Below are 15,306 nucleotides of genomic sequence, written 5' to 3' on the forward strand. Positions count from 1 at the left end.
AAAGAGTCCTGCACAGCTGAGCAGCGCATGCTGCCATACAGATGGTTTCTGTCTCCATCCAAAGCTTTGTGATTAAAAACAAATGGGTGGGACTTCCTGGCAGTTAAGAAGTGCTAGTGCCAAGTCACTTCAGTCGTGTCCGACTCTCTGCAACCCCTCGGACTGCAGCCCACCAGGCTCCTCGGTCCATGGGATTCTCCAGGCAAGAATACTGGAGTGGGTTGCCATTTCCTTCTCCAGGGGATCTTCCCAAACCAGGGATCAAACCCGTGTCTCTTTTGTCTCCTGCATTGGCCGGCACGTTCTTTACCACTAGCGCCACCTGGGAAACCCTAGAAGCTGCCTGCCAATGCAGGGCACATGGGTTCGTGCCCTGGTCCAGTAAGATTACACGTGCCCTGGGGCAACTAAGCCCATGCGCCTAGAGCCCATGCTCCAAAACAAGAGAAGGCAACATGATGAGATGCCCACGCTTTCTGCAACTAGAGAAGGCACACATGCAGTAACAAAGACCCAGTGCCACCAAAAATGAATAAAAATACTCCTTCCTAAAAAAAAAAAAAAAAGAAAGAGTGGAGAAGGACTTTTGAAGGCGTTACTAATTGGACAACTCTGCTGATCATTTACATTTTTAGCTGCCTCCCACTGGCCCTGTTCCCACTCCTAAGGGGTGTCAGCAGTTTCCACTGTCTCCCTCTCCCCTAAACAGAAGATGTACCAACCCACTGCGGGCTTCTCCATCACCACCCCCCAGTCTTCCCCTGGTGGTATGCTAAAGGCTCCTTGGTCACTGAGTCCAGGAATGATGAAGCTGGAAGGGGCAACTCACATCCTTTAGCCACCCTTCTCCCCCACTGAAAAAACAAGTGTCTGCAGGTGACTATCTTTTAGGAGATACCTGGAAATAGAGCAAATACAAGCAGTGGAGCCGAAGTTAATATTTATTTTCTTGTATTAGAATCTCAAATGGAGCTGGGAGGAGAACAAGAAGAAATACAACTCAGCTACTGAATTATAAGAAGTTGAACTTTATTCAACAAAATTTATCCAGTGTATCAAGCACTCAGCTGGGTATGCAGTGTGGCACAGTGAACAGGACAGGTTGACTCGGCTCTCATGGAGCTTACACTCTAATGCTAAAAGCGGACAACTTTAAGTCAGACAGGTGCTAAAAATGATCAAAGCAAGATGTAAAGTGTTTTTAAAAACAGGGATTTGGGAGGCAAGCATCCAATTTAATCTATAGGAGGACTCCTTATGGAGGCTAGTAATCTAAAGATGCTAGATATTAACTGAGTGAGTCTTACTGTGGTCTTTTGGAAATTGATGGCTTGTTGGTTCTGTAATAATTGCAGGCTTTTACTGGCATTGAGTGGATGCGGCTAGGGATGAGATGTCCCTATGGTGTATGGGTCAGTCCCATACACAGAAGACTTATTCGGTACTCTATACGACTTTCTAAGGTCCTACTAGACACATATAGGATCCATAGCTCGCCTGAAAGGATATAATTCTTTTTTTCCTCTTAGACAATCTGTCATTTGTCTTGTCCTGCTAAACTTATTTCAATTAAGATAATTTCGTTCTTCCCCTAACTACATACAGAAAAGGTATATGGTCTCTTATGACTTACCCTAATACTGGTTTTCATTCTGGTGTCACCTATACTTCTAATCTTTCCAGTACTTCTTTATAGGAAGTAGCCTCCGATCGACTCTTAAATCCAAACCTATTCATTATCAGTAGAAATAAATATCTATTTCATGATGTCGTATAGCGTGGTCATGCAGGAGCATTTACATATTGATATTCATTTTATCATTATTACAAATTTCTTGCCTTCTATTTCTCCATTATAATAGTTAGGGTAATAAATTGATTATTTAAGAAAATTCATGTAGATTGTAGTATTTGAATCATCTCAGGACAGCAAAGGGGATGTTATCATACAAATTATTTGCTCTGAAAATGGTGAATACATCTGATAAGGTTTGTGGTTGCCATCATAATGCGAGTCGGGGAGAGGGCGCTACTGGCATTTAGTATGTGAGAGCCAAGTATGCTGACCATCTTGCAGTGCACTGGACAGCTGCTCACAGTAAGGAATTACTCTGCACCCTATACGAATGTAGAATGTCTCACTAGACATTCGTGTATGAACTACAGCTCGCCTGCAAGAATATAGTACTTCCTTATTTTCTCCATTTCGACAATCTGTAGATTTCCTCTTTTTTTTTTTTTTTTTAGATTTTTAAACTTTTTTTAGTCTGGCCACGTGGCATATGGGATCTTGGTTCCCTGACCAGGGTTTGAACCTGTGCCCCCTGCAGTGGAAGCTTGAAGCCTTAACCTTTGGACTGCCAGGGAAGTAAGTCCCTGGTGAGCCCTTTTAAGCCAGAGTTGTAGAGATCTTTGCACCGATCTAAAAACCTAATATAAAATCAACTCTAATGCTAATTAATTTTTATAACATATCTGCTGGAAGTAATTATAACATGAAATGTTGGCGACTGGTATGGAATGTTGAAAATTGGAAGGAAAACCCTCATTCATAATAAGAAAGGAACTCTTGGTCCAGGCACCTCAGCTGCTCTAAAAACTGATTGTGCTACAATTCCACACAATCTGTTATATTTAGAAAAAGAAGCCCCTCGCAGGTGCGAGGCTTGTTTGCGGCACTGTTCCCTTCGTCCTGATTCTGTCTCCCTAGGAAACTAACCTCACCTCCTCAGGGGGCCTATGCTTCGGTAGAATGGCCCTAATTGCTTGGTGAGCTTCAACTAACATAGCGAATAACTACAACAGCACTCGGATTTATCAGTCGTGATTGTGTGAATCTGGTTACTGCAACTCGGTCCACCCAAAATACCAGCACTTCATGTATGTCTGACCTGAAAAAAGCCTTCTCTGTAATCATATTAGTTAGAATATAAATATCTACTTTGCCCAAATGGGCAGTTAATTCCAGTTGGTTGCTGCGCTCTGAGCCATACTTAGCAGCTCTTTTTATTGCATTTCAGAAAGCGTCAACTTGGATGAAGTACCCTAAATAAACGTAGAGATAAAGAAATGCATGCCCTCAAATCAGTCTTACCACAGAGATAAGGTACAGTACTGCAGTTATATCTTGCCAGCATTTAAATTGCCCTTACATTTCCGCCCCCCGCAACTATATTCCTATGTATTTTCCCCCAGCTTTCCACAATTTTCCAAGGCTGTACTGTCTTATGTCCTTATTTCAATAGGAATTTTTAGATTTCACTTAAATTTCCCAAATAAATTTTCTTTCAATTTAACCAAAACAAAACAAAATCATGCAATCAACTAAGAGTGGTTGGGGGAAAGAAGGTTGCTGCATTAACAAAAGTTTTAGAAGTGAGTCTTTACCAGTTACATCTAAGGTAATGAGTGATTCCCAGACTTATGACACATTTCAATCCTCTTCTTGGCGGTCAACCCCAAAAAAGTGATTTAGTTGGGGTGGTATGTAATCTGGACACTAAAAAAAAAATCTTAAATTGTTTTTAAGGCTGCATGTACTGCGCAACATGCCAGATCTTTTTTTTTTTTTTTAACATGCCAGATCTTAGTTCAGGGGTCGAGCCCGTGCCCCTACGTTGGGAGTGCAGAGCCTTAACCACTGGATGGATCACTAGGGAAATCCCCTGGACAGTGGGGTTGTTTAGCGCTTCCTAGATGATTCAAATGTGCAGCAAAGTTTGGGAACCACTAATCCAAGGCATTTATAGGAAAGAAAACGTAAGTTTAACTATTATCTTTGTGGAAGATCGGGTTCTTTAAGTGAACAGAATGGTTATGACATCCTTTATGAGGCTGTAGCCATCATTTCTAACTAATCACGCAGTGTTTGTCTGGTTTCTCTGATTTCTCTAGTTCGGTATATTCAATCACATATTCTGGGTAAATCTGATCTTTCTGAAAGATGACAAAAACAGAGGGATTCAATCTTGTATCCACACAGCTGTCATACCACGGAGGGGGACTCTGGTAACTCATATGGCCTTCAATGAAATTTCCAACCAGGACTCGGGCTACAAACATAACGATGTTTTTGGAATCAAACGGGCAATTTTTATGGGAACTAATGGCATCTCTTGTGAAGTAGTTTCCTAGAAATAATCAGAAGAAAAAGGTTAAGAATTATTATAAAAGAAGGTATGTAGTTATAAGATTATTTACACATGATCAGATGATAGGCATTGACCAAGTATATGTCAGCAATACCTTATTGATACTAATAACTTTCCTTTGTACTTAGGAAAATGTTTATTATGCAAGTACACTTGAATACAGTGTATAACCAGACAGAATTAACAGAAACATTTGCAACTGTGTGGAATTCACAGGTACAATGTTGAACCACTGGGTAGAATGACCAACTGTTGATATCACAGTTGTCCAGTTCATGCAAGCAAGTTGCGTTGTAACTAATAAACCAAAGATACTCCAACAAAGGCCATTTTATATTGTGTACATTTTAAGGAAGAAACATCATTTACTACTGTGGGAAGGTCCTGGGGAAAGGAAAAGGGAGAGATGAGAGATGTGACATGAGCCAACAAGTTGACCCTGGCAGAGCTGGTCAGACACTCAATCTACCGTCCTCAACTACAAGACAACCTCTGATAATCACTGATATCTCCACACTCACCAGAGCAACAACCATTTCCTGACGAATTCAAATTTCCTATTTTTATTCTTAATATTGCCAAGGGAACGAAATAACCTCTTGACAAGGGTGAAAGAGGAGAACGGAAAAGCTGGCTTAAAACTCAACATTCAAAAAACTAAGATCATGGCATCTGGTTCCATCACTTCATGGGAAATAGATGGGGGAAAAGAAACAGTAACAGATTTTATTTTCTTGGGCTCCAAAATCACTGTGGATGGTGACTGCAGCCATTAAATTAAAAGATGCTTGCTCCTTGGAAGAAAAGCTATAACAAACCTAGAAAGCGCACTAAAAAGCAAAGATAGCACTTTGCTGACAAAGGTCCATATAATCAAAACTATGGTTTTTCCAGTAGTCATGGCAACCCACTCCAGTACTCTTGCCTGGAAAATCCCATGGACGAAGGAGCCTGGTAGGCTGCAGTCCATGGGGTCGCTAAGAGTCGGGCACGACTGAGCGACTTCACTTTCAGTTTTCACTTTCATGCATTGGAGAAGGAAATGGCAACCCACTCCAGTGTTCTTGCCTGGAGAATCCCAGGGACGGCGGAGCCTGGTGGGCTGCCGTCTATGGGGTAGCACAGAGTCGGACACGACTGAAGCGACTTAGCAGCAGCAGCAGCATGTATAGATGTGAGAGTTGGACCACAAAAAAGACTGAGCATTGAAGAATTGATGTTTTCCAACTGTGGTGCTGTAGAAAACTCTTGAGAGTCCCTTGGACTGCAAGGAGATCAAACCAACCAATTCTAAAGGAAATTAACCCTGAATATTCGTTGAAAGGACTGATGCTGAAGCTGAAGCTGAAGCTCTAATACTTTGGCCACCTGATGCAAAGATCTGAGTCATTGGAAAAGGCCCTGATGCTGGGAAAGCCTGAGGGTGGAAGAAGGGGGCAACAGAGGATGAGATGGTTGGATGACATCACTGACTCAATAGACATGAGTGTGAGCAGATTTCAGAAGATAGTGGAGGACAGAGGAGCCAGACGTGCTTCGGTCCATGGGGTTGCAAAGAATCGGACATGACTTAACAACTGAACAACAGAAAATGTCTTTCTGCCCATTGAAGGAAAAGAGTCTATATTGCAAAATCTGAGATTCTGTGAAAAATTAATTGATATTGATAAACTATTACTTGTTGCCTTAAGGTGAGTGATTCTTTGGTTTTTGTTTGGTTGGGTTTCTGGATTTTGAGTTGCATGAAGGAATTTAAGAACAAAAAGAAAGCCAAAAAGATTTGGTGTGACCAGCATGACCTGTGATGGGAAAAGACCTCATCTCCTTCTTTGATTAGAATCCATCAATGGCAAGAGAAGGGATGGACATAGGTCAGCAAGAGCCATGGCCAGAACTGAGTAGCAATGGTAGACAAAGTCATCAACAAGAGAGAAGACTTTGCAAGATCTACGAGGTGCTTTGGTCTCCGCACCCCACCCTTCCCATAAAGCACAGAAGACAGGAAGGAAGCAGGGCTAAAGTGCAGGAACCAAGTTCCACAGTGACTTCCCACTCTAATTTGGAAATTTCAGATTAACATGAGCTTATTTTTTCTCCAGGAATGCAAAAGCCTGCAGGTACTGGTTAATACAAAATAATATATCTCATAATAGGAAAGTGTACAGTAGAGCCAAGTGTTGGCTCTACTTGTTCAGCTTCTCTATTCCATACAAACCTTTTCCATATTTGGTGTCAAGACTTCCATGTAAGACCCAGTCAAAATTATTCTTACAGATAGATACCACGTCGCTGCGTCTTGTTGCACAAAATAGGATTTGCTCTTCTCTCTTCATCTCCATTTTCTTGCTAATACGGAAAACGTGAGACTTAACATGGAGAACATTCCTCACCCACTCCAGTTAATAACATAAATCCCAACTAAAGTCTAATTATTGTAAAATTGTATTCCACCAGCTTTCAGAATGGAGCTACTAACATTAAGGCAACAGCTATAAAAAAAATAAATATATGAAAACTTTTAAATGATAGATGCATGAAAGCATTTAACTGTAAAGCTAAAACTGAAACAGAGAAGTCTGAGCTTACACTATGAAAACACAACTAGAGATTGAAGAAACTGTTGACCACTAAAATTAAAAAGTGAATATAAATCTTCAAAGATAGGTCTTCACTAATCCTTTCAAACTTTATGTCAAGAGAAGCCCGATAAGGTGGCCACCCACCTTTTAAAAGCCTTCAAGAGCTGTGAGTTCTGGACCTTCTTTATCTTTTCAATCTTGAAATTTCTCATGGAAGCTTTAAAATGATCACTTACTTTAGCATATTCTGGAGTATTGTTAGGGATTTCAAGCAACTGAAAGAAATTTAAAAATATGTAAATGTGAAGCAGGAAACACTTAAGGCATGATGGGGCTTCCCTTGTGGCTCAGCTGGCAAAGAATCCGCCTGCAATGCAGGAGACCTGGGTTCCATCCCTGGGTTGGGAAGAGCCCCTGAGGAAGGGAACGGCTCCCTACTCCAGTATTTTGACCTGGAGAATTCCATGCACCATGGGGTCGCAAAGAGTCGGACATGACTGAGCGACTTTCACTTTCACTCCATGTCCCTATGTGGGCTTCCCAGGTGGCGCTAGTGGTAAAGAACCTGCCTGCCAATGCAGGAGATCCAAGAGACTGGGAGTTCGATCCCTGGGTCAGAAAGAGCCCCTGGAGGAAGGCATGGCAACCCACTCTAGTATTCTTGCCCAGAGAATCCCGTGGACAGAGGAGACTGGAGGGCTATAGTCCATAGGGTTGCAAAGAATCGGACACGACTGAAGAGACTTGGCACAGTACATGTCCATATGTGTGGCCATCTGTGCCGTGGGGTACCCTTGCCAGGCCTCTGACAGCAGGTAGGATAAGCTAGCTTAGGGTTTCCACATCTGATAGTTCATTCCAGTGATGAACTAGATGGCCCGGAGCCCATCTGTTCAAGGCTAACAGAGCATTAGCCTGAAGGCAAACGAAGCACACGCTCCTCCCCGCCCTACACCCCCAGGTGTGTGATTCAGTCCAGTAACCTGGTGAGTTCTTTGCTTAAAGCCAGTGCAGGGGCAGAGGCAATGGAGGTACCCAAGGAGCCCAAGCAGAGTAGCCTGCACCCAAAGCTAGCCTCTGATGTGGTTAAATGATCCAGGAAGAATCTTGCCCCTGGACTTCCCTGGTGATCCTGTGGTTAACAATCCGCCTGCCAACGCAGGGGACATGGGTTCAATCCTTGGCCCAGGAAGATTCCACATGCTGCAGGGCAACTAAGCCTGGCACCACAACTACTGAACTCGTGTGCTTCAACTACTGAAGCCTGCATGCCCTGGAGCCCATGTTCTGCAACAAGAGAAGGCCACTGCAATGAGAAGCTTGGGTACCACAACTAGAGATTGGCCCCGGCTTGCCACAACTAGAGAAAACTAACAACAAAGACCCAGCATACCCAAAAATAAATAACTAAATAAAACTTTTTAAAAAAGAGTCGCCCCAACCAGGTAAGCTGAGGCCCATTTTCAGTCCCATAGAAACCTGCTTTTTAACTCCAATTAATGAACAAGTTGCTCTTACTGTCGGTTCCAGTTTGCTCACCTGTAAGGTAGAGAAGCAAATATCTATTTTACAAGTTTGTCACGAGCATCTGTCCCAAGGAGATCGATCGTGTGTGCCAGAACTCTGGAAACAATGAGGTGCCCTTTTCCTTTGGAAAGTGGCACGTGACAGTCACCATTTGGATGTTAGCCTTTGAATCTCGTCTCAAGAGTTTTGCAGAAGTGATTCATTCATTCCCTCACTCATTCATTCATTCAACTACACATATTTGTAGCAAAGCACTTTGTTCCATCTTTAAATAGTTCACCCACTACAAAGTAAAAAGCAAGTACCTCAAAGCCATTCGAGACTGAGACGCTCGCCGCATCTGGTTGGGGAAGATATATATTGACGAAAGGTTCTGATGAGGTCTGCCCCTGCTGAGGGCTAGAAACAAGAGAGAGAAAGAAATTCATCTCCCTCTCTGTTTGATACACCCAAGTGATTTTCTCTGCTTAACTCCAACTAAGCTGAAGTTCCTCTGGAAATTTTCTAAGTCCTAATGTGTTAGCATTAAGTAAGGCTAGGGGACTTCCCTGGTGGTCCAATGGTTAGGAATCCATGCTTCCAATACAAGGGGGACATGAGTTTGATCCCTGGTGGTAGAACTAAGATCCCATATGCCTTGTGTTGTGTTAGTCACTCAGTCATGTCCGACTCTTTTCGACCCAATGGACTGTAGCCTACCAGGCTCCTCGGTCCATAGGATTCTCCAGGCATAGCCAAAAACTAATATTAAAAAAAGTAAGTTTGTCTTACACTTCTCTTCCAAATGATAAATATTTAAATACTTTAGTGGTATAGGGAAAAGAATCCTGCCTTTCCTGTATGAACTGTATTTCAGGAAGAGTAACCATACATCTGAGGGTTCTCCACTCTCAAATAGAGAACCCCTAACATGTACATACGGGTTTATCACATAATTTTCTTTCAGTTCAGTTTAGTCGCTCAGTTGTGTCCGACTCTTTGCAACCCCATGAATCGCAGCACGCCAGGCCTCCCTGTCCATCACCATCTCCCGGAGTTCACTCAGACTCATGTCCATCGAGTCGGTGATGCCATCCAGCCATCTCATCCTCGGTCGTCCCCTTCTTCTGCTCCCAATCCCTCCCAGCATCAGAGTGTTTTCCAATGAGTCAACTCTTTGCATGAGGTGGCCAAAGTACTGGAGCTTCAGCTTTAGCATCATTCATTCCAAAGAAATCCCAGGCCTGATCTCCAGCAGAATGGACTGGTTGGATCTCCTTGCAGTCCAAGGGACTCTCAGGAGTCTTCTCCAACACCACAGTTCACAAGTATCAATTCTTCGGTGCTCAGCCTTCTTCACAGTCCAACTCTCACATCCATACATGACCACAGGAAAAACCATAGCCTTGACTAGACGGACCTTAGTCGGCAAAGTAATGTCTCTGCTTTTGAATATACTATCTAGGTTGGTCATAACTTTTCTTCCAAGGAGTAAGCGTCTTTTAATTTCATGGCTGCAGTCACCATCTGCAGTGATTTTGGAGCCCCCCAAAATAAAGTCTGACACTGTTTCTACTGTTTCTCCATCTATTTCCCATGAAGGGATGGGACCAGATTCCATGATCTTCGTTTTCTGAATGTTGAGCTTTAAGCCAACTTTTTCTCTCTCCTCTTTCACTTTCGCCAAGAGGCTTTTTAGCTCCTCTTCACTTTCTGCCATAAGGGTAGTGTCATCTGCATATCTGAGGTTATTGATATTTCTCCTGGCAATCTTGATTCCAGGTTGTGTTTCTTCCAGTCCAGCGTTTCTCATGATGTACTCTGCGTATAAGTTAAGTAAGCAGGGTGACAATATACAGCCTTGACGTACTCCTTTTCCTATTTGGAACCAGTTTGTTGTTCCATGTCCAGTTCTAACTGTTGCTTCCTGACCTGCATACAGATTTCTCAAGAGGCAGGTCAGGTGGTCTGGTATTCCCATCTCTTTCAGAATTTTCCACAGTTTATTGTGATCCACGCAGTCAAAGGCTTTGGCATAGTCAATAAAGCAGAAATAGATGTTTTTCTGGAACTCTCTTGCTTTTTCCATGATCCAGCAGATGTTGGCAATTTGATCTCTGGTTCCTCTGCCTGTTCTAAAACCAGCCTGAACATCAGGGAGTTCACGGTTCACGTACTGCTGGAGCCTGGTTTGGAGAATTTTGAGCATTACTTTACTAGCATGTGAGATGAGTGCAATTGTGCGGTAGTTTGAGCATTCTTTGGCATTGCCTTTCTTTAGAATTGGAATGAAAACTGACCTTCTCCAGTCCTGTGGCCACTGCTGAGTTTTCCAAATTTGCTGGCATATTGAGTGCAGCACTTTCATAGCATCATCTTCCAGGATTTGAAACAGCTCAATTGGAATTCCATCACCTCCACTAGCTTTGTTCGTAGTGATGCTTTCTAAGGCCCACTTGACTTCACATTCCAAGATGTCTGGCTCTAGATTAGTAATCACATCATCATGATTATCTAAGGTCATGAAGATCTTTTTTGTACAGTTCCTCCGTGTATTCTTGCCACCTCTTCTTAATATATTCTGCTTCTGTTAGGTCCATACCATTTCTGTACTTTATCAAGCCCATCCTTGCATGAAATGTTCCCTTGGTATCTCTAATTTTCTTGAAGAGATCTCTAGTCTTTCCCATTCTGCTGTTTTCCTCTATTTCTTTGCATTGATCACTGAAGAAGGCTTTCTTATCTCTTCTTGCTATTCTCTGGAACTCTGCATTCAGATGCTTATATCTTTCCTTTTCTCCTTTGCTTTTCACCTCTCTTCTCTTCACAGCTATTTGTAAGGCCTCCCCAGACAGCCATTTTGCTTTTTTGCATTTCTTTTCCATGGGGATGGTCTTGATCCCTGTCTCCTGTACAATGTCACGAACCTCTGTCCATAGTTCATCAGGCACTCTATCTATCTGATCTAGTCCCTTAAATCTATTTCTCACTTCCACTGTATAATCATAAGGGATTTGATTTAGGTCATACCTGAATGGTCTAGCGGTTTTCCCTACTTTCTTCAATTTAAGCCTGAATTTGGTAATAAGAAGTTCATGATCTGAGCCACAGTCAGCTCCTGGTCTTGTTTTTGTTGACTGTATAGAACTTCTCCATCTTTGGCTGCAAAGAATATAATCAATCTGATTTTGGTGTTGACAATCTGGTGATGTCCATGTGTAATGTTCTCTTGTGTTGTTGGAAGAGGGTGTTTGCTATGACCAGTGCATTTTCTTGGCAAAACTCTGTTAGTATGGCAAAACCAATACAGAATTGTAAAGTAAAATAAAAAATAAATTAAAAAAAATAAAAATAAAAATAAAAAATGGTCCATATTTAAAAAAAAAAAAAAAACTCTATTAGTCTTTGCCCTGCTTCATTCCACATTCCAAGGCCAAATTTTTCTGTTACTCCAGGTGTTTCTTGACTTCCTACTTTTGCATTCCAGTCCCCTATAATGAAAAGGACATCTTTTTTGGGTGTTAGTTCTAAAAGGTCTTGTAGGTCTTCATAAAACCGTTCAACTTCAGTTTCTTCAGCATTACTGGTTGGGGCATAGACTTGGATTACCGTGATATTGAATGGTTTGCCTCGGTAATGAACAGAGATCATTCTGTTGTTTTTGAGATTGCATCCAAGTACTGCATTTCGGACTCTTTTGTTGACAATGATGGCTACTCCATTTCTTCTGAGGGATTCCTACCCACAGTAGTAGATATAATGGTCATCTGAGTTAAATTCACCCATTCCAGTCCATTTTAGTTCGCTGATTCCTAGAATGTCAGCGTTCACCCTTGCCATCTCTTGTTTCACCACTTCCAATTTGCCTTGATTCATGGACCTGACATTCCAGGTTCCTATGCAATATTGCTCTTTACAGCATCGGATCTTGCTTCTATCACCAGTCATATCCACAACTGGGTATTGTTTTTGCTTTGGCTCCATCCCTTCATTCTTTCTGGAGTTATTTCTCCACTGATCTCCAGTAGCATATTGGGCACCTAACGCCCTGGGGAGTTCCTCTTTCGGTATCCTATCATTTTGCCTTTTCATACTGTCCATGGGGTTCTCAAGGCAAGAATACTGAAGTGGCTTGCCATTCCCTTCTCCAGTGGACCACATTCTGTCAGACCTCTCCACCATGACCCGCCCATCTTGGGCTGCCCTGCAGGCATGGCTTGGTTTCATTGAGTTAGACAAGGCTGTGGTCCTAATGTGATTAGATTGACTAATTTTCTGTGAGTATAGTTTCAGTGTGTCTGCCCTCTGATGCCCTCTTGCAACACCTACTATCTTACTAGGGTTTCTCTTACCTTGGGCACCATTATGAGAACATTACATTTTTTAAAACGCTTTAAGGAAAAAACTCTTTAAAAACCTCCTTTCATAAAATGAAAATTCTTTTGGAAAGAAAGAAGCTGGCCCCAGTTTATATGTTAAGCTCTGATTTTCATACTGTACTGGTATAGTGCAAAACAGATTCAAGTAATATGTTTGTTGTAAGGCGCTCATAAAAAATGCTATCATTCACTTCTCTTCAGATTGTTCAGAGTAGCACTCACAGCCTTTATTCTATCCTAAAGCCATGTGTCTCTTCTGGGTTTGTGATAGCAGGATTTAAGCTCAGTTCAGTTCAGTCAATCAGTCATGTCTGATTCTTTGTGACCCCACGGACTGCAGCACGCCAGGCTGCCCTGTCCATCACCAATTCCTCCTCTGTCGTCCCCTTCTCCTCCTGCCTTCAATCTTTCCCAGCATCTCGGTCTTTTCCAATGAGTCAGTTCTTCACGTCAGGTGGCAAAAGTATTGGATTCAAGCTACTTCTTTCCCCAAACACCCACAGTTTTCTCAGTTCATTTTATATATATTTATTTGGCTGCATCAAATAGTCACAGCATGCAGGATCTTTAGCTGTGGCATGTGAGATCTAGTCCCCAGACCAGGGATCAAACTGAGGTCCCTGTGGTGGGAGCATGAAGTCCTAGCCTCTGGACCACCAGAGAAGTCCCAGCCTCTGGACCACCAGAGAAGTCCCAGCAATGTAGTTTTGACTGGGTTTCATGAGCAGACAGAGCTGTCACACTGAATCCCTTAGCAACATTTCCTTTAAAAATCCATTTTCATCAACTTTATCTTTCCTCAAAGGCTTTACCAGGCAGCTGCTACATCCCTTTTTTCTCTCCATTTCTCCCTTAAATTCCCACCCCCTGTAAATCCATTCCACAAACTAAAGATACTCAGAGGAACCCAGAACAGAACAAAAACCCAGTAACTGTGCATCTGATTCTTTCCTAGGCACAGCCAGCCATTCTCAGCTGAAGAAACTGAGCCCAGAGTAAGAGGTCTGCTCAAAGTCCCCCGTGAATCTGAGGAAAAGACAAACTTCCTACTCTAGAATGCTTTTAGTCACACTGTACTACTTAGTCAGCACCTTACTCATAGTTAAAGCAAAAGGAAACTGCAGTGTTATGTGAGCATGAACATTTCAGAAAACAGGGTCCAGATTCCTGAGTGACTCGAACATCGCAATGTGTGCCAGCAAGCACAGACACTCACTCTTGTCTACGCTTCTCCTGCTCCACATCCCAGTAAGACACAAACGTCGGCCTTCTAATGACATCCTTTTGGGTCTTGGAAGCTATATTTGTCTGAATCATCCCTTTAGACAGAAAAACAAAGAGAAAACACAAATCATGAATTGGTCCTAGGAAATGATTTATCTTTATTTTTCAGAGACTACTAACATGGCTAATATCCATTATTCAACTATACATGCATGAATCGAGAAAATCCTTTTAGATGGAAACTGCTCATGATAAAAATGAATATCCTTCACTGGCCTTAGGATAAGACCTGGAAAACAAAGAGGTAAATGGGCAAACTGCAATTAATCAAATCTTTCAATCAAAGTCAGGTGGGAAAGGTAACTAGGTCAGCCAGATTACATGACCCATGACCACTGTCCTCAACCAGGCATCAGTGATTATGGGTTGGAACATGGTAGGTATATTTTGAAAGTATTTTCCTACCTCAAATGTGAAATGTTAGTTTTAATTCACGCATGTTGTACACCTGGGTCTACGCTGCAGCATGAGTTCTTTAAAAAGTAAATCATCATACATTGTGAGTAAAAGCATAAAATGGCACAACCACTTTGGAAAAGAATTTGGAAGCTTCTTACCAAGTTAAACATACACTACCTATACAATCCAACAAATCCACTCCTTAGTATTTATCCAAGAGAAATCTACATCCACACAAAGATTTGCATTTCAATGTGCCTAGTAGCATTATTATAGTAAGCAAAATGTGAAAACAATCCAAATATCCATCAACAGGTGAATGGTTAAACAAACCATTGTATGTCCATGCAATGGAATATTACTCAGCAATGAAAAAGGACTGCTTTTCATGCAATAATAGAGATGAGTGAAAACCAGTATTCTGAGAGGAGTCAGCCATCTGAAGAATACACATCACAGAGTTCTATTACATGAAGTTCTAGAATAGACTAAACTAAATTATAGTGACAGAAAGTAAATGGACTGCAGAGGGGAGACTGACCACAAAGGAGCATGAGAAAACTTTCTGGATTGATGGGAATGTTCTAGATCTTGATTAGGATAGCCCTGTATGCATTTGTCAATACTCATCCAACTAGACACTTAAAATGATATACCTGATGGTAGCAATTATGCCTCACCATAGGTTTACATCCACATCAACGAAACGAACAACAAGGAAAAGAGCAATCAGATCCTGCCACAACTCCGCTCAAAACCTTCTGGACATTTCCAGCTTGTAAAATATTTAAGTTTCAATGTCTACTCTCAGCTCTTACACACCTCCTTGCCACATGCCTGGGCTGCCAACTCCCTTCCAAAGTGTCCTCCTCAGATAAAAGCAGGCACTCTCCCAAGAGCCCTCCATTCTCTGGCAGATTCATCACATTGCTTCATCTTTCCTGTAGCTGTTATTATTTTCTGAAGGTGCCTGGTTTGCCAGCATTCAGATTAGTGCCTGGCAAAACA

At 42.1% G+C, this 15,306-nt stretch overlaps 1 protein-coding gene across 1 annotated transcript in view; it reads right to left on the reverse strand.

Moving 5' to 3' along the window:
• Positions 1–923: 923 nt before the first annotated feature.
• The window catches only part of ZC3HAV1 (zinc finger CCCH-type containing, antiviral 1), a 51,878-nt gene continuing 37,495 nt past the window's right edge, over positions 924–15,306 (reverse strand). The window contains exons 9-13 of the mRNA XM_040259970.1: positions 13,832–13,934; positions 8,563–8,656; positions 6,875–7,005; positions 6,367–6,497; positions 924–4,130 (exon numbers count right to left, since the gene is read on the reverse strand). Coding sequence (XP_040115904.1) covers positions 3,850–4,130; positions 6,367–6,497; positions 6,875–7,005; positions 8,563–8,656; positions 13,832–13,934 — 740 coding nt within the window. The 3' untranslated portion in view covers positions 924–3,849. The remainder of the gene's footprint in view (positions 4,131–6,366; positions 6,498–6,874; positions 7,006–8,562; positions 8,657–13,831; positions 13,935–15,306) is intronic.

The sequence above is a fragment of the Oryx dammah genome, unplaced genomic scaffold (assembly GCF_014754425.2).
Source record: "Oryx dammah isolate SB20612 unplaced genomic scaffold, SCBI_Odam_1.1 HiC_scaffold_18, whole genome shotgun sequence".
NCBI lineage: Eukaryota > Metazoa > Chordata > Mammalia > Artiodactyla > Bovidae > Oryx > Oryx dammah.